Consider the following 24,123-nt stretch of genomic DNA (forward strand, 5'->3'; position numbering starts at 1 on the left):
CATCCCTCAAGGGGTCCCAGATTGGAGAGGGTACAGGCTGGGCTGAGGTACAACCCCTCTCCATGCACGAATTTTGTGCACTGGGCCTCTAGTAATACAATAATGTTTGACCAAATGGCTGGATGCCATGCCTAGACACATTGACACATGATATTAACCAATACAGGGACTATCAAGGAAAATGCCCCATCTTAGAAGACACTGGAACCTTAGTTTTGAAAACAGAATAGCAGAAGTCTGGGTACGGTAATAGAAGGAAAATGCCGTGTAGGGAGACTAAAGCACAAAAGTAAAGAGGTTTTTTCAACAGGGCCTTGCAAGTAGTTCAGAAGGGCTACAAGTAGGGATGTACGTGGGTACATGTGGCTAAACCAAGACAGTGTAGGGGCTTTCTACACATTATGAAAGGTAAGAAGTCTGAATATTAGTCAGAAATCTATGAAGAGCCAGTGGAGGATTTTAAGAAGGAGTGAAGTAATCATTTAAAATGAATGTATAATTAAATGAGCCAACAGCTGAATTTGGAGGCCGAAAGAGCAACCATTGAATAGATTCATGACCTGCTGTGCTGTGAATACTGGAAATATTTAGAGCCCCCCTCTGAGTTTGAAATAACAATGTGCCAGTGGGTCCTTTTGTTCATGCTCCTGGCTAATGCTAGAACTCATTTAAGAAGTATTTGGAAGTTTTTAAAAGAAATTGGACACTTTAAGAGCATAGATTGTCAGGGCTGACTAGTTGCAAATGAAAAGCCTATTATACAGCTAAGAAATTCAACCGGGCCCAACCTCAATTGGGTATAATTTCAAATATATACTCGAAAACTTATTAGCTTAGTTGTGGAAAGGGCAAACTAGTCTTTAGGGAATAGGTAAAGGAGTGAAAAACAGATTAAAATCACTTAAGCTAATGATGAAACTTGAGGGAATTTAGCATAACAACCAAAATGTCAGTGACAATGAACCAAAAAGCACCAAAGAACTACAAGTCTAAGGGAAAAAGGCCATTTCAGAGGGTCCCTGTTCCTTTTCCCATCAACACTTATGGGTGTCATTAAGTAGAAGGCACCCTGCTATGAACTGTTTTGTGAGCACATTAAAAGCAAGCCACAGTGCTCCCCATGTGATTATAATGGGCAACCCTGATTGAGAACCACTGCATTAAGCAGAAATTGCACTCAAATCAAATGAGCCAGGCTGCACTCACAGGAACATAGCGAGTAAGAATGCATTGGTGAAAAGGTATCACAGAGGGCCATTCCTCCCAGAGTAAGTTGAATGTATGTAGGGAACAGACTATTCATTGAGCTCTCAATAGATACTACTGATTGACCTTCAAGTCCTCAGTGCTCTTACCTATGACATGGCAATAATGCAGCTTACCTGTCCCCTGTCACTAAACTGTCCATTTATTTATTCATTATATATTCTGTCTTGTATTCACTACATATCAAGCTCCAAGGACGGAGAAGCATGGATCCCTGCCCTCATGGATCTCACCCTATGATGTAATAAAAAGATACATACATTTCAAAGTGATGTATGTAAACGACACTCCTGGAGGCATGTGTATAAAATCTATGGAACTACAGCAGGAACAGCTGATGGTCAAAGTGAAGGAAAGCTTCACAGCAGGGATGTATTTAAATGTGGAGAGTAGATAGATTATGGGGAAGCATTCCATTTAAAACACAGACCCACAGGGAGCCTAGACACTGATGCAATTGATAAATGAAAGTGGTTTTGGTGGGTCAGAATGAAATATAAGAAGTGCAGGATCAATAGGAAGTGAGACTGAATAGGTGAGAAGGGTCATATTGTGGAAGACCTTCTGTATACCAACTGGGGTAGGTAGTTTGGACTTGATCCTAAGAGTTAATTTGCCACCTAAGTAGTTACTTTCGATAAAGCGTGACCATAATTGGATTTGAATTTTAGAAATATAATTATAGTGGGTATGTATATTATATTATACTAGAGGCCCAGTGCACAAAATTTATGCACTCGGAGGGGTGGTCCCTCAGCCCGGACTGCACCCTCTCGCAGTCCAGGAGCCATCATTCAGACATCTGTAGTGCTGCCACGGAGGCAGGAGAGGCTTCCACCACCACTGCTCTGCTAGCCAGCCATGAGCCTGGCTTCTGGCTGAGCGGCACTCCCCCTATGGGAGCACACTGATCACCAGGGGATAGCTCCTGCATTGAGCATCTGCCCCCTGGTGGTCAGTGCGTGTCATAGCGACCGGTCGTTCTGCTGTTGGGTCAATTTGCATATTAGTCTTTTATTATATAGGTTTATATTATATATTAATAAATTAAAATGCATTCCATTTATTGAAGATCTACATTAAATAATAACTGATCAAAATTTATTAGTTCCATCTATTGGAGATCACAGTGTATCATTAGACTAAAAGTAATAAGGCAACTTCTGTATAAGCAGACAACTATTACTTTTCTTAAGAAGGTTAGCCTGCCCCCTTCCTTCCAAAATTTCTATTAATTTAACATAAACTTTTTCATTAGTTTCTGTTTTTCATTAGAAAATACTTGTGAGTGCCTGGCTGCTGTGGCTTAGTGGTTGAATGTCAACCTATGAACCAGGAAGTCACAGTTCAATTCCCAGTCAGGGCACATGCATGGGTTGTGGGCTTGATCCTCAGTGTGCGGTGTGCAGGAGGCAACCAATCAGTGATTCTCTCTCATCCCTCTCCCTCTCCTTCTTCCTCTCCCTCTCCCCCTTCCTCCCTGAAACCAATACAAATATATTTGAAAAAAAAATTCTTCTGAGGCTCTCATAAAATAATATAAAAAGAGCCAGTGAATTTAGTAGTAATTCCCATGTAGTAGGTACTCTTCATACTCTTTTTCCAACAATACTGCCAAAGTTATTAGTAGCAGTAGTGAGAGCATACCAACTATATGTCAGGTACTATTCTAAGTATTTCTCATCTCATCAAACAATCCTATGAGATATGTTTTATTCTTGTTACCCCCATTTTACAGATGGGAAAATCAAATAAAAAGAGGATAAGAAACTTGCCCATGGTTACACAGCTAGGAAGTGGCAAGTAGCAGAATCAGGATTCAAAACTAGGTCGTTTAATTGCAGTACATGTTCTTAGCTTTAGTGAAATATCTCCTGGCAATAGTATTCACATTAAGACACATGAAAAATAAACAAACAAACAAATGAAAGGCGGGAGTTTAAATAACTTTGCTCAGTTCATTTAATTATATGGAGAAATGTGAGCAGACAGGAACAAAATAACAAAAATACATGGGTGTCAGCCCAAGGCATTTGGAATTACTCCATATGTAATGAGAGTCACTGTTGCCATTTGAGAAAGATAATGACATGAAAAAAAAGTTGTGCTAGAAATATTTATAGGGAAGTGTTGTTCAGGATGGAGTTTATATTGGAGAGATTGGAAAAAAGGGACTAACACATTGGTAGCTAAGTACCTAGGGCCTATACTAAAAGTGTAAGAAAAATCAAAGGTAATATCTATAAATAAAACAAGAAAGCAAAGAAGGTCACAAATGTTTGAACACTAGGGGTGCCATCTGGCAGAAGGAAAATTCAGCATGAGCTCAAATGCTTCTTTTTAATGAACAGCGAACATCCATGATACCTAGGGATATTATTGATGTACAATTATAGAAACTTAAGGAACACAAATACACAAATAAGTTATAGAGAAATAATACTAGTATCACTGGAAATTTAGATGAGAAAAAATATAATGTGTTCAAGTCTTGCCTAAAAAACAAGATCATACAAAACAGCTTTCAGAAATCAGACTCATCTGGATTGACAACCTGACATCTTACTAGTAATCACAGCAAATGATTCTGACTACTGGAAGGAAGGAGCCCACAAAAAGATAGGTCAAGGCCCGAAAAAAAATGTTCTTTGTGTGTTTTTCTCTAAAATAGTAGCTATATAACCACCTACCTACCTTTTATTTTATTTTATTTATTTATTTATTTTATTTTATTTTATTTTATTTTATTTTATTTTTATAGCCAAATATTCATCTATCAATATTTCCAAGTCTTTTCCCTTTTCTGTTCCTCTAACCTTCTATGCCAGTTGTGAACATTTGACAAGTGCATTTCTTACAAAGGTCAGTGATCTGAGTGTCACCCATTCTGTAGTCAAAAATATAAACTGCCACTTCAGGAAAAGAACTTTGTTATTCTGTTTGACTGTATCTCCCTCCACTATGGGGAGGGAACTGCTGCAAAGGAAAGCATCCCTATCTTCTGTGCTAAGAAATAATGTCTAGAAAGGCGAGAAACGAGTGAAGCCCATGAAGCAAACAATGAATAACAGAGTATAGACAGTCCAAGGAGCAAGCACAGACCATCTCAGGAAGAGTCAATATAAACTAAACTTTAAGGGTCTATGACAGTGAGGACTTTGGGATTTCTGTAAATGTCCCACGTTGTCATCACTTATTTCCTATTTTCCCAAGCGATTATAGTAAAATTCATGAAATGAGGAACACAGCAAGGGAAACAGGGACCACAGAGACACATTCCACTCCATAACCAAGTGGCAGAAAACAGGGAATGAATGCTGAGGGCTGGAACAGACTGGGCAACCATACTTGCATTTTTTTTTCCCCTTGAGGCCAGCAGCTAATAGTGTGTGGTACCTGGACATCCTTTTCATAGAACAGAAGCCTTGAATTTGGCACATTTTCTATGTGAAATCGGGGTCAGTGTTTGTTAATCCCCAAACTCCAAGTCCCCAAACAAAATCCAGCAAATATCTCGGAGTGGCTGCCATGAGTCTTGTACCTAAAGACCTTAGAAATAGTGTTCCTGCACTTAAAAGCACCCACAGTCTGGAAGGGAATACAGATACACTAACAAGCAGTTTTAATAGACACTACAGTGAAGATAAGTAAAAGACAATAAAAAGAAGGATGTGATCAGCTCTGACTGATGGGAAGGAAAAAGAAGTAATATTTGGGCTGGAGCTTGAAGAGTTGCTAGAGGCTCAGTTGGTGGATGGAGAGGGAGGGACAACCTCGTAGAGAATTTCAAGGAAGAGATAACAGTTTGCACAGTGGTCCTCTGGAATAGTAGCACACCCCCCACGATTCCATTTAGGAATTCTTGATTCTCCCCAGCTGGGGGATAGGTGAGTGTACTTTGCCTTCAACTTTCATTGACTTCATCTACTTTTCATTCTCTCCTCAAAGGATCTTCACCACTTTCTCTGCATTTAGAGACCTGAACATGCAAATAGGAAGGAAATTCATAATTAATCATGATATACCAAAATACTGGGCCTCTGTCAGTCTTAAGAGAGTGAAAGAAACTTTGAAAAATATTTTACTTGCCTTTCTCTATAGAAAGAAATCTCAAGGGAGGGATATCTGAGGGAATTTATATTTGAGGAGAAAATAGATGTTATAGAATAAAAGTTTATATTTAGAACATATTGTAGTTATGAAGCTATTCTCTTACAGATCTAAATGCACCCTCCCATCTATAATAATAAAAGCATAATATGCTAATTATACCAGACAGCCAAATGACCTTCAGATGTCCTGGACAAAGCCATGGTGGCGGGGGCTAAGGCAGAGGTGGTTAGGGGCGATCAGGCAGGCAAGCAGGTGAGTGGTTAGGGGCAATGAGGCAGGCAGGCAAGTGGTTAGGGGCAATCAGGCAGACAGGCAGAGTGGTTAGGGGTGATGAGGCAGGTAGGTGAGAGGTTAGGGGCAATCAGGCAGGCAGGCGAGTGGTTAGGGGCGATCAGTTAGGAGCCAGCGGTCCCAGATTGCGAGAGGGGTGTCCAACTGTCGGTTTAGGCCCAATGCTGCAGCACATCCCCCAAGGGGTCCCGGATTGCAAGAGGGTGCAGGCTGGGCTGAGGGGAACCCCTCCCCCTGTGCACGAATTTTGTGCACTGGGCCTCTAGTTATAAATAATAAGGTGGACAAGTTGATAAGTTCTGTTGATTTCATTCAGCCTCTTTCTCAAGTTGCAACAGTGTTTTCTCGATAAACCCAGGTAAAAAGTAGCCATGGTGACAGAGGAGGCTAGGCATAGGCTCAACAATATAGCTCTCCTTCTCACAAAGGCTGACCTAGCTACAACCATTCTACAGTGCCAAATATGCTAATACTGGAGACCAACTGTGAGGTTCTGATGACACACCATTCCTTGGGAGCAGGGAATAATTCACTCACCTGATGCATTGATTGTATTGGACTCCTATCATCAGAAAGCACACAGTAATTGCTTTCACCAGAATAGATGAATATCTGCATATGGATTTGCTTCCTCTGTAGATAAGGCTTCTGCCAGCATTACCATGGACCCATGGAATGTTTCTTTATTATCACAAATTCTACTCAACTTTGCTTCTAACTGCAGAATGCATTCCACAGCAAAAGCATTGCAACACTGTGTTATTTCATATGGAATTTAGCTTAACCATGCAATCCATTACCTAAAAGCAACTGGCCTAATAAAAGAATGGATTGGCCATTCAAGATTCAGCTGGGGTACCGGTTGGTTGAAAACATCCTGAAGAGTTGAGTCATGTCTGACAAAGGCAGTATATGCTTTGAATTACTGACAAGTATTCTCCCATGTGCATTCTCTGAAGGTGCTAGAAATAAGAGTGGAAGTGGGAATGGTTCCTTTCACAACTACATCTTATCACCCACATACAAATTTTCCCCAGTCATTAAAACTTTGAAATTGTTTGCTTTTTATTGTGTTTTTTTTTTCCCAAGTAGGACTACTTCTACAAGGATACATAGTAATATTACATTGAATTTGAAGTTCAATTGAAGGACATTTTAGGTACTGCATGCCACTGAACATGTGTATAAGAAAGAGGGATACTATACTGGCTGAAGTGATTGATCCTCATATCAAGGTACTAGAGGCCCAGTGCACAAAAATCATGCACGGGTAGGGTCCCTAGTGGCTGCTAGGTACAGGCTTGGGCCTTCCTTCGTTCCGCGCTGCCCCCCTCGTGGTCAGCACATGTCATAGCAAGTGATTGAACTCCTGGTTGGTTAAACTCCTAAGGGGACACTTTGCATATTAGGCTTTTATATATATAGATATTTGGAGTGTTGCTATACAGTAGTGTAGGGAAGTCTAAGTATGAAATTCAGAGCATCCTCTGGGCAGTTTTAGCACTTCTGTGTTAAACAGTAAAATTTAATGGAAGACTATATATAGTAACTAAAGAAAAGGAAAATAGCTTAGAAATCAGATCCTCTAGGCATCGAAGTTAGGATCATTCACTTGGTAAAGGGGCTTGGCTAGCAGAGACACTGGCTGAGGGCAAACAGAACATGGTGTGGCTAGGAAAAAAACATGATAAAAACAACCAGGGCATTATAATCTGTTATGGAAATGAGGTCTGCAGCAGCCATGCTTATGTTCTTCCCTGTCTATTCTAAGTGTAATTTTAACACTACCTAATTTGTGTCTGGGTATGTATAGAGACATATTTTGGTATGTTAACTTTTTTCATGTCTCCTTTCTTCTGTTCTTTCATATAAGAATAATCAATAATCCTTAATTTTACAATTTTGTTTTTAGTACAGAATATCCAATATAGACTGTGACAGCATTGGAGAGTTATGTAACATCTCTCAGAGAGGGATGCTGTGAGGATTAATTAGAAATTAATATAATGGCTTTAGGGGCTTTAGTTATCGCTTTTTGGTGATAGAATGTGGGAATCTTTGTAAAGGGAAGAAAAGGTAAGCATGGCATTGGTTTAATAGGAAATTTAACCACATGAAGGTAGGAGGTTGTGTGTGTATTGATTCTAAGTGGCCGGAGGCTGGACTCTGCTAGTTGTTAGCCAGTGTTTTTTCAGCCCCAAAGATATTGCACTCTACCTCACATTGTGATACTGGGGCTGAGACTCCTTTGCTAGCTGGATCCCTGACAGACACTGGCAATAGATGAGAAGAATGAAGGGTGTGTTTCTTCTTGTTTATTTCAGCAACTTCTCTTTATCCTAAGAAGACTTGTAGAGTCCAACCTCCAGCTTTTTTATCAGCATTCCCAGAATCAGCATCCCTTCCTTTAAGAAGTTTCAACATGAGTTGGGCTATAATCCCTCCTCAGAAATCTGAGATCTAGTTCTGTAAGAAATTGCTCAATTCCTGCAGTATCAATACCAGCTCACTAGAGCCCTACTCAGAGGTTGGAATTTCTGCTCCATGAGCCCCCTCTTTTAATACCAAGTAGTGCCATGAGATACCAACAATAACTGAACAATGTTTCCTCATCAGAAGTCTGAGTCCAGTTCTGGGAAGGTCCTCCAAAAGTCACTAGAATCCAGTACCTATAATCATTGCCTTATCTTTCTCCAGCCCTAAGACTGGCACTGCTTCCTCCAGCTCATATCCCTTTGTTCTTTTGTGGGTAAGCATGAGGCTTGGTTGGAAAGTTTGTAAGGAGGACATTCCAAGAAAAGGGAAGTGTGCGGAAGGCCACCCACCCTGTTTATTGGAATTCCAACTTAGAGGAGTGCCAAAGGCGATGCCCCTAATTATTCCTTGACCTTTCCAAACCAGTCTGTGCACGTGCAGACCCCCAGGTGTTTACTTGGAATCCTTATGCTTAATATTTGGGTGTCCTTGCTTAAAGGACACTACAAACACATGTGTCCTCCCAAGATTACGTACCCTACCAATTGTATCTAAAAGATAAACTTTATTTCAAACTGCTGCTACACTAAAAACCTAACTAGACAGACAATCAAGGCTGTGTGGTTCCTTTAGCCAGGCAGTCCCTTAGCCCTCTCTTTCACAGCAAACATTGTGTCAGAGTAATCCATTCATCTGTCACTCAGGGTCTACTGGTCAGCCCCGGCATTCTTTCAGTTTCCTTTTTCACTTTTTATTTCTCTAATTTATTTAACCTATTACTGTATTAAATTTTCTCCATTAAAATGAATGACATTATTTCTATTTTCTCTCATAAAATCCTGACTAACAGAGAACACACACACACACACACACACACACACACACACACATCCTTATTGTTTTTTTATAACAAACTATAAAAAATTAAGTTTTTCTTGGCTAATTGGTGATAGATTAATATTTTACAAAGATAAGAAAATATTTACATATAAAATTAAGAAAACCCAAGCCAGTAATTATATTTAGATTTCACACATTTTACACATGAAACATATAGTCACATACTCAAATTGTACCAAACATACCTATAAGTTTCCCAATAACAGAAGCATACATCTGCTTTTAAATTTAAATGAAAAATTACACACATCCTACAAAATATCCAAATTTGAAAAAGTATATAAATATTCAGCATGAGGGGAGTGTATAAATAAATTGTTGTATAGAAAGTTCCTAATTGTTACTAAGAAATTTGGAAGTGAAATTTAAATAATTAAAGCGAATCTTTACAAATGGGTAATAAATGCCAAAAAGGCATATTTTAAAATGGATTGATTGAAATTACCTGAAAGAAAAAGAAAAAAAAATTAATTAAAAAACAACATACCTACATACCTTAATTGCACTTGCAAAATTTTGAGTGTTCAATACCGTAAGTGCAGACTTTGATCACTCACTGGCTTTCTTACTCATATTGCATCCTGATGACATAACAACCTATGAATATTAGTTTTGAACCATATGTGTGTCAGTTGCAGATGCCAAAGATCAGAATACAAGTAAAAGATTACTATTAAGTAGTATTTTCATTTTTCTTCTTTGTTCTGCCGCCACATGGGCTCATAGGCTGCCTAAGAAGGGAAACACAGCTCTTCCATATGAATCCCACAATAATAACAATGCACCGTGAGAATTATTCTGCGTGCTAATACTAACTCGTGAACTTTGATTCCTACGTTAACACCACTCCTACTGAGTGGTCCCTCTGACAGCAGCCCTGAATCAGCATCTGATCACACTGACAAGTCTTAGCTTCATCAGTTGCTCTTAGGATCCATTCCTCATTCCCTAGTCTTTGCCCCAAGGATTTTGCTTGATTACTTCCATCTTGACACTTATCACAGACACTGGTATTGCCTTCACTTTGTGACTGAGAAGAGAGGAGAAAATTAATACTTGTCAGCAATCAGTCTGCTTCTGCTTAAGAGGCAGAGACCGTCATTCCAATTTAACAGTAAGAAAAAAAAATTGCAGTTTGAAAATCACATTTTTGCCTCATCAGAGAGCTAGAGTCACAGGGGAAATGAGGCAAACAGATTCTAATGGGTGGCAAGACATGTTGAGGAAAGCCAGGATAGGTGATCTGTTTCAACTTTGGCAGAATATGAAAGGAAAGAGTAAAAGCCACAAAACTGCATCAGAGGGAAACTAGTTTCAGCAAATTAATTAAGCTACCTGTGGGCTATGGAACTGTTTAGAATTCCTAGGAATCTAAGACACAGTGAGAATACACAACCCTTTCCCACCCTTTTTCATTGGCCTTTACTGAAACCCCATGGGAAAGAATGAGAGGCAAAAGAGAAGACTCGTGGGCCTGCCCAGGTCTGAAGGTGAAGGGCAAGTGCATTTGTGCTCTAGGCTCCTTGAGTGCAGGCTGTTCATTGGCTGCTAGTGAGGGAGAGGCAGAAAAACTTCTCAGATCACAGACCTTTTTTTTTTTTTTTTAATATATTTTGATTTATTTCAGATAGGAAGGGAGAGGGAGAGAGTGATAGAAGCATCAATGATGAGAATCATTGATTGGCTGCCTCCTGCATGCCCTTACTGGGAATTGAGCCCACAACACAGGCATATGCCCTTGACCAGAATGAAACCCGAGACCCTTCAGTCCACAGGTCGACACTCTATCCACTGAGCCAAGCCGGCTAGGGCTTTTGTTTTGTTTGTATATAAAGAAAAAATATCAGCTGCTAGGAAATGGGAGGAAACATTTGCACCTACACTCCAGTTCCTGCCCTGTTTCCAGGCAAAGATTAGCTGCCTCTGGGAGGGAGCTAAGAATTCTGCCACCAAACTCCAAGCTGTGCTAACTGACACTAGGCAAAACCCATAATATGAATCTTGAAACTTGTCTGCTTGTCTTTTTCTCTGAGATTAATGGGGTTTTGCTGATGCTTTTCTTGAGGGAAAAGTACTTTAAAAAAATCACTTCCCCCCTCTCCCCCCCGCTTTAATCAATATATAGGTATCTTTCTCCTGATGGATTGCTTTTTGTAAGGACATGGCTACAGAAAACCCCTTTCATTGCCACCATTTTGACATTTTTGAGTTTAATAATCTGTCTTTCCAGAGTTTCCAACAGATTCTCATCCACGTTGTTATTTCTAGATTATTGTGACATTTCGTACTTGACAACAGTTATCTCGGGCCTTCTTAACTCCAGGGTGAAAATAACATTTGTATCATACATCCTTGGTTTTCTCTGTTCTCTGCTTTGTCAATCTTATAAGCAGAATTTTTTTTTTATATATTTTCAGAAATCCTTATGTAACCTAAAGTATCTTAATAAAAAGTCATATAATAAAAAGACATTGTATAAATAATTTGACCTATGAGGTTCTCAATATACCCTTTCCTATGGATATATTATATATCATCATGATTTGATTAGTTTTCTGTTAAGGAAAATATGGAAAAATTTACTCTACAGAATAATATTTTAGAATTGAAGCCATATAGATTTTTTAAAGCTTTCTAAAGCATTTCAATGTACTTCACTTTTAATGTGTTTTTTCTCTCTCATTTCTTAAATTTCTCTTAAGTTAAAATTCAGTCAGGTATCTCTTATTGTTAAAGAAAAGAGGCCATTCTAAAACTCTTTTTCTTAATTATTCTTCCTTTCAAACAAGTTGCTGTCCTCTCTCTCAGTTGTATTTTGTCATCCCAATTTTAAAAGCTTGGTCTAATTTGACATTTTTCAATTCTTATTCTATATTTGTCCTACTACAGTTTGAATTATTTTCACCACCTATTATGGGCTGAATTAGTAACGTCTGTTATGACTAGCCTATCTAAATTGGAAACTTTCCAAGTAATTCTTTATAAAATACATATTTTATATCAAGCTATAGTACTTAACTGAATTTTGTGCTTATTTCTTTACTTTGTGTTTTTCCTTACTAGAATATAAGAATCTTAATGTCAAGGACCTCAGCTGTCTCATAATTTTGCGCTAAGAACTTTTGTATGTGTTTATATAATCATTCAAATGTACAAGTTCAGATAGCTGCTAATATTAGCAGAATTTTATGGCTGAGAAAAGGAAAGCTTAGGGGACAGTAAGCAGCTTGCTGGAGATCATGCAACTAGATATAGCAGCCCTGGGATTCAAAATAAGCATGTCTGATGCTAAAATCTGTGATCTTGATTACATGATTTATTGATTCCCAGTGTCCTGATTTCCTGATTTTTAATTTATTTTAGAGCCTGCTCATCCCTTAGACCTGATATTTGCTGCCATTTCAACAGTTCTGACCTTTGGCTCTCTAATAATTATGGTGAGGACCTTCCTATAGTCATGTTGCTCTGCTTCCCTTGGTTACATATCCCCTGTCACATTAAAAATTCCATTCTGATCTCTGGGGCCTCCTACCTTGTACCACAAGACCTGGACACATTATTCCCTCTACTTGGCATAATACTGTGTCCTTGGGAGCTACCCTCTCTGGGCCCTGATGTCCTTATTTGTAAAATAAGGGGTTTTGATTGGTCTTAATATTCTTTTTTAGATTTAAAAGTTCCACAAACATCAATGACAACTCATGTTTCTTTATCCTCTTTCACTGGGATTTTTAAGTTGTCAATATACTTTAATTTAAGCAATTTAATTTTCCTAATACTAAAACATATTAATCTGGCAAAGACTTGGGAGATTTTTCAAATTGTACAAGGAACATGTTTTAGATTAGCATATGGCTTCTTTATCAACTAATAAAGAACAATTCAATTCCTTTAGATTAATATTTTGTTCCACAAAAAAATAAGTTATCAATTATACAGCACTTTAGTAAGTGTTTAATGAATGTTTCCTATGTGCTAAGGTCTGTGTTAGGTGCTTGGGTCTGTGCTAAATGCAAGAGATGATCAATACATAGAGCCAGTCTTCATGGAGCTCAAGATTTAGTGGGAGAAATAGATAAACTTACAAATAAGTCCAAACAAAGCAGATTGGTGGAAGAACTCAATTCAACAATAGCAGCAAGAACAGAAACAATTGTGAGACTGTGGATAAGGATGACTATAATGGCATAAATGCTACTTGTTCTAGGGCAGTGGTTGGCAAACTGCGGCTTGCGAGCCACATGCGGCTCTTTGGCCCCTTGAGTTTTTAGCAAAGGCCAGCGTAGGAGTACCCTTATTAAATTAATAACAATGTACCTACCTATATAGTTTAAGTTTAAAAAAATTGGGGTCTCAAAAGAAATTTAAATTGTTGTACTGTTGAAATTTGGCTCTGTTGACTAATGAGTTTGCCGACCACTATTCTAGGGAATTAATTCACCTGCTTTAGAAAACAGGGAGCATTTTTAAAGTTGGCCACAACCCAACAGTATGAAAAGAAACCAAGAAACAGACAGATTCTCCTCGGCCATCTGTCTGATTCCTAGAGCAGGCTTGAAGACATTTCTCTGGTTTCTGAGCTCACCCGCTTCCATAACCCTGGGATTTTTGCCTTTCTGAGCAAGCTCAGCCTTGCAATCCCCAGCAGGCAAGCAATCTGCTGTTCGTTCCTGCAGCTGCGGGGATCTGCCTTCTGCCTGGACTATTTCTGGGCTGCCAAGTTGGTAGGCACTTGGCTTGTGGGCATGGGGTCAGGGCAGCCTTCTTAGCAGGATGGCCCAAGGGATGCTTGCGGAGCAGAGTGGAGGGGAAGCCTCAGTGGCAAATACAGCCAAGAAGTCATTCCAGAAAATGTAATTAATCTGTAGCGAGGATGACGCAGGCTTGCCATCCCAGGAATCTTTTGCTTTAGATTCGTACCTCACTGGGATTCCCATGCACTTGAGAGACAAGCTACAGGACAGCCAGTGAGGTGCTGTCAATATTGTAGAGCACTGAGACAATAGTGAATAAAGAACAAAAGTACCTTAAAAAGGTTCCTTATACTCTACTCTCTTTATAAGAACGAGTTTATATATACAAACATTTCTCTCTCTAAATCCTTTGTGAAGATCACGGATTCATATTCTGACATGTTACTCAAACTCTCTGTGTTTCAGTCCACTCATTCATGAGATGGGGTTGACAACACTTGAATGGTAGGATGCCCTAAGTATTAAATGCTTACGATGCACTTAGCATTTGGTGCATAGCAAACATTCAAATATCAGCTGCGTTTTTAGTATTTTAGTAGTGTGTTAATTATTGCCTATTCCCTGAAGTTTCTTTTAACCTCACACTTCTATGCCTCCCTTTTCTATGAATTGACTGTTTTTATTATCAAACTTCACAGGTCAAAAATCCTACTCATTCTTCATAAAGCCGCCAGTCGTAAGAGTGTTCCAAACAACAGAATCTAACAACGGATTACCCATTGAATAGCCCTTCATTGCCAGGTGTGGTGATAGGTGCTGTAGTCACAAGGCTTGAAAAGACTGCTCTTTGGGGTCCTGACTTCCTTGGTGCTCTATTCTTTGCTCCCACATACTCCAGCCCGTTAAACCACTATTACTGCAGAAGTTACATTTTGTTATTTACACACCTAGACTGGGAGGCATTAGGTAGGGAGGAATAGTATTAGTGACTGCTGCAGCCCCGTGCCCAATACAGCACACAACACATAGAGGACAATTAATGTTTGTTGAATTAAACGAGTAGGGAACCTTTTTTCTGCCAAGGGCTATTTGGATATTTATAATGTCACTAGAGGCCCGGTGCATGAAATACATGCATTCAGGGGTGGGGGTGTCCCTCAGCCCGGATTGTGAGAGGGCACAGGCCAGGCCGAGGAACCCCACCGGTGCACGATTGGGGCCAGGGAGGGATGCGGGAGATTGGCCAGCTGGGGAGGGACCGTGGGAGGGCTCCAGGGCATGTCTGGTCCATCTCACTCAGTCCCAATCGGCCAGACCCCAGCAGCAAGCTAACCTATCAGAGTGTCTGCACCCTGGCTGGTGGTCAGTGCGTGTCATCGCAACTGGTTGACAGGTCAACTGTCTGCCCCCTGGTGGTCAGTGTACATCATAGCTAGCGGTTGAGTGGCCTTAGCATATCATTAGCATATTACGCTTTGATTGGTTGAATGGCCTACCGGACAACCGGACACTTAGCATATTAGGCTTTTATTATATAGGATTCCTGGGCCATAGAGAATTATTAATTTAAAAATTACCCTGCTATATTTGGTCAAATATTTAATTAACACCCCTAATGCTTTGGCAGGGCCAGACCACATGATTTTGCTCGTCTCATATGGTGCATAGGACAGACATTCCCCACCCCTAAAACAGATGAATGACCACAACATGCAGGGGCCTGCCTGCTTTTGTCCAGATAGGCCCGTCAAGGAAATGGAAATCTTTCCAAAGCCCCCTTTCTATTGCTTTGACATTTATTTACAAGGCTCCATTCAGCACTAATGTTCACCTTCTTTCCTGAGGAAGCTATAGCCATAAAAGCTCCTCATTCCCTTGTGAAAACATCAAGCTTTGCTTGAGGGGTGTTGTGCTGTTAGGTTGGTTTAAAGTTTCAAATGTTTCTGTCTTTATCATGCCCCAAATCTGATCTTCTTAGAGAAGAAGAGTAAACAAACTCCAACCTATTCTTTTTGTTGCATTGATTGCTCCTCAACACTCTCCTTGCTAAAAAGTTTTGGTATTATTTTGCAACCTTGAGAAGAGCACAGAGTCCCTTGTCAGACCTTAATCTGAATAGTAGAGAAAAATAATTTTAACTATGAATTGGTCTTATCTATTTGTCAGTTACCTATTAATCATAACTAAAAGCATGATTAAGCTGTCACTAAAAAATCTGCTCAAGCCCTGTAATTGTACTAATGCATTCTACTGTCATTTTTTTTCAAAAAACATTACCCAGAGTATTGTAAAGTCCAGAAAGGACCTTGGAGCTTTAGATCAATTCAATCTTTTTATAGATAAAAATACAAAAAGTTAAGAACTCTGAAGCCATGAACAAAAGATTGAATGAAAAGAACCATACAAAAACAACTTCTGAATAGCTAAAAGCATACCCCTAAAACTTTATAAGATAATTAAGAACTGCAGAAAGCATTGGTAATATTTATGACAAAATGGCCAATTAAGAAAATTATGAGGAGCCTATATAGCTCAGGAATAAAAAGACACACAAACCTAATACAAAATAGCGGAAAATGTAAACAGACATTTTAGAAAAAATATATTCAATAACATACATAGGAAGTAGAGAAATTCAAATGAATATTTTTCTGCTTCCCAGAGTAGCAAAGATTAACAAGGTTATAGCACCTGGTACAGGGTCACTGACACACTTTCATTCTCTGTTATTTGTGGGAAGATAGCTGGAACAATCATTTTTGGAAGGCAATTTGGAAATATCTAACAATTTTAAATGTGATAAGGTTGTAATAAACACCTTTCGGTTCGTGTTGAAAATTTGTTCTTTAGCTGCACTCAGAATTCAAAATTGTATATATATATATATATATATATATATATATATATATATATATATTATGTTTTTTAGAAAAAGAGAAACAACTAAGATGCCCCTTAATAAGTGATTACTAAATTATGACGTATCTATACAATGAAATTCTTATTTCAAAACGTGTATTGTTTCAACTAAAGATAGCAATTATAAACATGTTTCATGTTAAGAGCATCATCATATTATAATAAAATGTGTGTTGAGCTTGTGGACCATCTGAAATCTGTTTTAAAATGTCATTTTGTTCAAAAATATGAAAGAGCTAATAAGGGACATAATTTGGAAAGTGAATTTTATTTGACCTGATTTATAATACTTAATTTTAAAAAAGTTATAAAATGTTTTAAAAACTGTAGCAAAGTGTTCTCAATTTTGATGGCCTTATTTCCTTGGTTTATTACTTATCACCTTTGCCTACAGTATAAAGGATTATTTTTTATTTTTTGTCTGTATTTTAAACAGAACTGGGTGGCAGGTAAAGACACATGTGTTAGATACTTGGCTGACAAGAACATGGGGTTTTCAGAGAAGTTTATAAACCAAAGCTCACTGAGAGATGCAAGGGTTTGGGATACTCCATGTTCAAGGCCTTGTAATCTTTTTAACCTATCAAGTAGGAATAATACTAGAACCTACATTATAGACTTGTTATGGATTACATGAAACAAAACTTATAAAGAGTTTAGAATAGGGCCTAGAACATAGGAAAAATTAAATATATTTAAATTATTATGTTAGATCCATGCTCTGATTTTTTTTTTTTAAGTGGCAAAGAGAATTTGATTTAGTTTATGTAGTTTTGGTCTTTTTGTTGTTGTTGTTGCTGTTATCAGACACTTTTAGTTTCTGTCTCTATTTGCCCAACATGGGTACCTTTTGGTGGCAGATTATTTGTCCACTGGAATTTTTATCACTTTCTCTGCATATGAGCTTTGAGGCTTATTTTCTTGTTTTAAATGCCAATGCTCCCATTTTCTTCTTCAGCTCATACTTCCACTTTCTTATTGGTTTTAACGAGGTATGAGTTGTGCTTCCCAACCTTGAATATCCATCCTTGTCTTATAAGCCTTCTTTCCTTAAGGGCTCAGTTCATATATCATCCTTTTTATATAACTTTTTAAGAATATCTCCCACGACTGCAGGAATCATAATGTACCGCACTTGTTTACTTGACTATATTCCCTTTAGACTGCTTTCTCAGACCAGTGATCCTATCTCATGATTCGGTTTCCTCAGTGCTTAGAGTCACATCTAAAAGTTGAGCGACATGCTGAAATCTTAAAACATGTTCATAGCATTGAGTGATTATTACATTTTGCTTTTCAAGAGCTGCAAAACAAATTTCTTCAATGACAATGGCTTCTCCGTCGTTCCTTTTGCAGCTGTAATAAATGTAATTTGCTAAGGTTTTTAAAAATCATTTACTGATAAGAATTAATTATATGTCTACTAATTATATACTAGACAAAATACTGAGAAAAATGAATAGAATAAAAGGCATGGGCCCTGCCATTAAGTAGTTCACAGATTAGTGGGAGAGACAAAACACAAATGAGTAACATAATCAACAAGAACAATGTGAATTATGTGTCCAAAATGAAGGGTAGAGAGAGGAAGTGATGTGAGTTAATAGATGGGAACAGTGGTATGTTGGCTATTATTTTAATAACCAGCTCTCAGAATAAAAGCCTTGATTTGTAGCATTTGCCAATTTCATTGTATAAATACTCCTACCATAGCTGGTTTCAAGCTACAGCTTGAAGTCACTAAAGCAAAGTTGGGAAAAGATGTACATATTAGATCTTGCTAGCCCATGTAAGCTGGTTCCAACACACTCTGAATGGGAGATATGGTTATAGACAGACATGGTCTGGGGGTGAAATTAAAACTAGTCTTGAAGATTATGTAGAAATTAGATAACTCAAGGAAAATATGTTTCAGGTTTGGAATATAGTATAAGAATTGCATGGAGGCAGGGAGGAATGTAAAATATTCAGGCAAATACATTTAGCACATAGTGGTGCTCAATAAATATATTTGTGACTAATTGAATGGCAGCGAATAGACCTCTGATTGAAGAAATGAATCTCTGTAAAAAGACACGTGGGAGGCAAGTTCAGATGCCATAGTATTCTGTGGTATCCACAGGTGTTTATCCTTCTTTATAATACTGTTCCTTTTCCCCTCTCCATGCCCAGAATCTTCATTAGCTTGGCTGTGTCGTCTCAATGAGACACTACTTTGCTACAGGCTGATTTTTGAGTTATTTTAATAATCACACAGATATCTAGTATTAAAATAGGTTTAACCAAGAATTCTGGGAGGATGGACATTTTTAATTTTCAAAGGTGGTAGAATAGTATCTAAGAGCCTTACATCTGCATAATGGCTTTATCTCTGTTAAATAAACATGATTCCAGATATTGAATTCAGTTATAGCATTTTTTATACATTTGGTGGGCTAGCTAAAGGTCAACATTTTTCTCTTCTCCTATATAATTAAAGGCTAATGTGCAAATTGTCCCCTTGGGTGGGAATTCAAACAACCGGGAGCTCCACCGGTTGCTATGACATGCACTGCGGCTGCCAACCAGCCAGATCTGGGAGCGATCGGCCCGCCCCAACCGCCTGTGACCCCTTCCCCTAGCTGGCCTTGTCCCCTGGTTGGGGGGGTAGGGCCTGCCAGCCAACCATCTGCAGCCCCTCCCCCCAGCCAGCCAACCTCCCAGGGTCCTTCCCCCTGGGCCGGCCCCCTTATAGGCCTCGATCACTGGCCAGGCCTAGGGACCCCAGCCGTGACGAATTCATGCACCGGGCCTCTAGTAGGTAAATAAATGCTGCTGCTATCTTCCAATAAAACTTTATTTACAAGGAAGGTAAAACATAGATTTGACCCATAAGCCATAGTTTGTGATTCCTTGCTTTAGGGCATCAATGTGTCTCAGAAATCTAGAATTCTTTAAAGTTCATGAGATAACACTAAAGATTAAAAAATGCCCAAAACTCTCAAGGACAATACAATGTAAAAATGACTGAGTAAAAAGAGTTCAATCTGTCTTTTCTGGTAAGATGTTTATTTAACCCTCTCCCTCCCTCCCATATATATGGGTATGGGTGGTTATAGTATTATATTACTATCATAATTTTGGTGTTTATACACTTTCTTAAAATGTTTTCTGAATAAAACTGAACTTGGGATATTAATGAATTTCTATAATGTTAGAGTGGCCATAGAGGCAATAAAATTTTTTTCTCATAATCTTCCAGACTAATGGTCACTTTCTTATTTGATATTATGTCCACATTCCTGGAAACAAGAGTGAGGTGGAAATGGTGATGAGTAAAAATTTAGTTTTCAGTTTCCGTTTTCTTATTTTTACAACAGGAAAAAAATAGAGACTGTTATATTTATGACGAAAATGGCATCATTAGTTTCATGATCGCTATAAATCTGTGCTTTTAATTCCTTAGCTGTTGTGATAAAAGTACCTTAGAAGGGACAAAAAAAGAAAGAGCCCTACATTTGTCTATCATAATTTGATGCTTTATTGTCTTTTCTCTTCTTGAATTCTAGAAAAAGAGAGCTGACCATTCGCTATACGCTTTCTTTTCTGCTATCATGGGAGAAGGTTAATAGGGGAGAAAAAAAGAAAAAACCTCTGGGAGAATTAAATCACATTAAACAGGATGGTTGGGCCATAGTGCATCCTGTCTGGAGAACTGCTCATATAATGCTCAGGTCAATGGTTGAGATCAAAGGCTGTATCTGTTTATATGTGAAGGTCTGAAGTTGGAAATGAAGAAGTCACAATACATTGCCAGAAAGAGAGAAAAAAAGCATATGTATATATGACATATCGCAGATCAGTGCCCCGTCCAGAAGGTGTTAGATAGGTCTGCACTAGTTCTCTGTGCCCACCTTCCTGACTCCACATGCTTTAACCCTAACCACTGCCACCGAAACCTTTCAAAGATGACCACTGGACACTGAGCCTATAGCTTGACTGGAATTGGCTAGTACCTGGGAACTTGACTGCTCCTACCTCATGGCAACCTGGAGCCAATGGTTCTTTAGTATGGGAATACAAAAACTCAGTTTCTTTGTCTTAAAGCAAGACAATCTGAGAGGACACTTTATAATCTACCATGATCTGGTTGAGTCTGGGACTTCAACTGAAATTGTACTCCTCCTCCTCCTTACGGGCTTTTCTCTTTCTCATACTGGATTGTCTGTAACAAAACATTTTCATAAAACATTCAAATCCTTAGTTTAAGTTCTTTTTCTGGAAGAACCTGACCTGAGAAAACAGACCCCACCACAGCTCCTTAGCTTTTCAGTAACAGCTAATGTCACACTAGATTTTACACGAATATGCACATGATTTATAAAGAAGTGTCCACCAACCTGTCCACAAATGCATGGTGAAGAAGGAAAATGGGGTCGTTGGCAGATCCCGGCACCTGAGACATCGTTCCATTCATATAGATGTGCAAGGCATTGTGCATGCTGCTTTGAGAGGCATTTGCTATCCCAGTAAGTGGACTAGCAAATCCTGTTGGTAAAAAGAAAATTGAGGGGAAAAAAGTTAGCTTGACTTAATGATTGAAAACCTAAGTGATTATTTCATTTGTTTTATAATTAGAAGTGGAAGCTTAATTCAAAGTCATAAAATAATTATAAAATTCATTCTGTATTGGGATTCTTTACATTCTGAATACCCAGTGAGTATTTATTTAATAAATCTTCCTGGAATTGATTGGTATTAATTTGGGTACAACTGTTAGATGAAATAGGTAGAGCTAAATTGTGGTCCTTCCTATTGCTTCTGCTTATTATTCCTCCTTTAGATACTGAAAAGTAGCAAGACCTTTTAAATAATGATCAGCATAGTGATTTTCACTTCAGTCTGGAACAATACTTAGAGCACATCTTTTTAGCCTGTTATTTGTCCTTTTGCATACCAGTTCTGGTTACTTTAAATTTTGTTTTCTGGTTTCAGAGAAAATATAATATTTGTGACCTTCCACATCACTGCATTATCAACAGTCTGGGGGCATCAGGTCAGATTGTCTTTGTTTTGCAAAATACTCATTTCAAAGTTCATCAGAACGCTATTAAATTGTTCCATTCATTACATCAGGAATACTAATAGTGGGAATAATAATTTTAATAAGAGCTATTATTTTCCGAATGTTAATTGGGCTAAATGCATTTTTGTGATATATGTCCGCCAATCTACAGCAACTCTATCAATTATAAATTATTATCCCCACTGTAAATAAGAGAAAACTGAAGCTCAGAGAAGAGCTGAGTTTCCCAAGGCTACAGAGGGAGTGGTAGAGTTGGGATTTTAACTTATTTCAGTTAAGCTTCAACATTAGAGGTCTTGGTATTTCATATTCTTTCTCACCCACTCCCAGGGAAGAGGTCTAGTAAGATATTATTTGAGCCCATTCAGACAAAGCGTAAAACATAAGCAGAACTCAAGACTCTGAACTCACAGAAGTTAGAAGGAAGTTAAATTCTACACTGGAACCCAGTTGAAGGAATATGGACAAAGGCATATTACTGAATTTCAGAATTTAGAAAAATCAAGGAAGCAGAAACTGGATGATGATGATGATGATGATGTTAATGATGAAGATGATGGAGGATAGACACGGTAAAGGCACTACAATTTGGACAGGGGAAGTCTAGCTACATTTCATGCAATTAGAATTATTTTGTAATCTACCTCTTCATTTTTTTTTTTTACCTCTTCATTTTTAAAGGTACAGTTCTTGACGTTTGCATTAAATGCTTTGTGGCTCACAGTACTTCTGCTCCTTCAGCTGGTGACTTATCCCCTCCTTTTGAGCTTTTTGAAATCTTTCTGAGAGATCATAGTAACCCCTGGCCCCTCAGGAAGCTTCGCCTAAGGACAATCACTTCCATCTGAATTCGCTTGTCTATGACAACTTTTATGCATGACACTCAGTAGGTGCAGAAATTTTTCCAAGAGTTTGACATGATTAATTTATATAACCTTCAGACTGATCCTTCATCATCTCCATTATATAGACTTTAAAAAGGGACTTAGGGAGGTCATGTAACTTGTCTAAGATTACAAAACAAATAAAAAGAGTTAAGGTTGGAACACAAGCCTGTTTTATTTTAGAGCTTAAGCTCTTAAATGCATGATTACTGCCTTTACTGTGTAGCAATAAATCACATATCATGGAGGGCAAAGTTTCAAAGAGCAATGGTCTTCAAGCTTTTATTCTTGAGTAGCACCAAATGAAAATTTAAAACTACATTTTATATATGTTCTCATGTAATTTTAAGCGGATTCCAAATTGTTTTAATCATAATTATAAATAGTTTTGGAGAGTGTAATTTCAGGGATATTATAAAAAGTATAAATTTAAAACTAAGAACTTCATATCACTTTTAGAAAATATATCTTATTATCCATCATTCATATTAAAATAACTTTATTATACTCTGAAATTTTATGGGGATTCCTTTTTCACATAATTTCATGTTTTATTCTTGAAAGATTAAAAAACACACACTATTACATCATGCCTGCTGGTGTGGCTCAGTGGTTGAGCATTGACCTATGAACCAGGAGGTCACAGTTTGATTCCTGATCAGGGCATATATCTGGTTTGTTGGCTTGATCCCCAGTGTGGAGCATGCAGAAGGCAGCTACCCAATGATTCTATCTCATCATTGATATTTCTCTCTCTCCTTCTCCCTTCCTCCTCTCTGAAATCAATATATATATATTTTAAAAAGAGCCTGTACATCTTTGTATTTAGAAGAAAACCAAATATTAAATACTAATACTTATTAGTCCTTACACAATCCTATAGAGATTGGGAAGGAAAGATACATTTCACCTATAAGAGTCCTTCACTCTGCTCTGATATTTAAGTGACAAAATAGAGAAAATGTCATGGATGGGAATAATATAAAAATGTGAATAAGCTATTTTCTATTTTACTTCTTTACACAACTTATTTTTTGGATGATAAGCCATTTTGGGGAAATAAGAAATGACTACACCAAATCAGTAGCTTCTCTTGCTGAGATTTTATTCTCTTTTAGAAGAGCAAGTTAAAGAGGAAATTCTTGGCATCACATGTGTAGTAATAATTCACACGGCAAGCTTTTCAAATATCTTTATGTGATCTCATTTGAATCCCAGGACTACTTGTGATATAAATATTATTACTTTCCCACTTTTGCAGATGAGAATACTTAAGTTTGTTAAAGTTAAATAACACATCTAAATTCAAACTGATAATTGAGGAAATCAAGGAATTGGATTTGAAATATCATGGATTTCAAAACCTGTGTTTTTTTTCTGTACACTAGAGTTGGCTTGTGTCTGTACCAACTTGCTGATATACCTTAGGAACCTCCTTTCCTATGGACTATGAAATTAATTTATTGACTTGCTATTTTCACCCATTAACAGCGAGGTGCAGAATGTGTTAATGCCT

The 24,123-nt window shown here is 38.0% G+C and overlaps 1 protein-coding gene across 1 annotated transcript in view; it reads right to left on the bottom strand.

The window, feature by feature from the left end:
- TYR (tyrosinase) overlaps positions 1-24,123 on the bottom strand; it is a 69,123-nt gene that overhangs the window by 13,438 nt on the left and 31,562 nt on the right. Inside the window, exon 3 of the mRNA XM_008153615.3 lies at positions 21,038-21,185. Coding sequence (XP_008151837.2) covers positions 21,038-21,185 — 148 coding nt within the window. The remainder of the gene's footprint in view (positions 1-21,037; positions 21,186-24,123) is intronic.

The sequence above is a fragment of the Eptesicus fuscus genome, chromosome 13 (assembly GCF_027574615.1).
Source record: "Eptesicus fuscus isolate TK198812 chromosome 13, DD_ASM_mEF_20220401, whole genome shotgun sequence".
In the NCBI taxonomy this organism is placed as follows: Eukaryota; Metazoa; Chordata; class Mammalia; order Chiroptera; family Vespertilionidae; genus Eptesicus; species Eptesicus fuscus.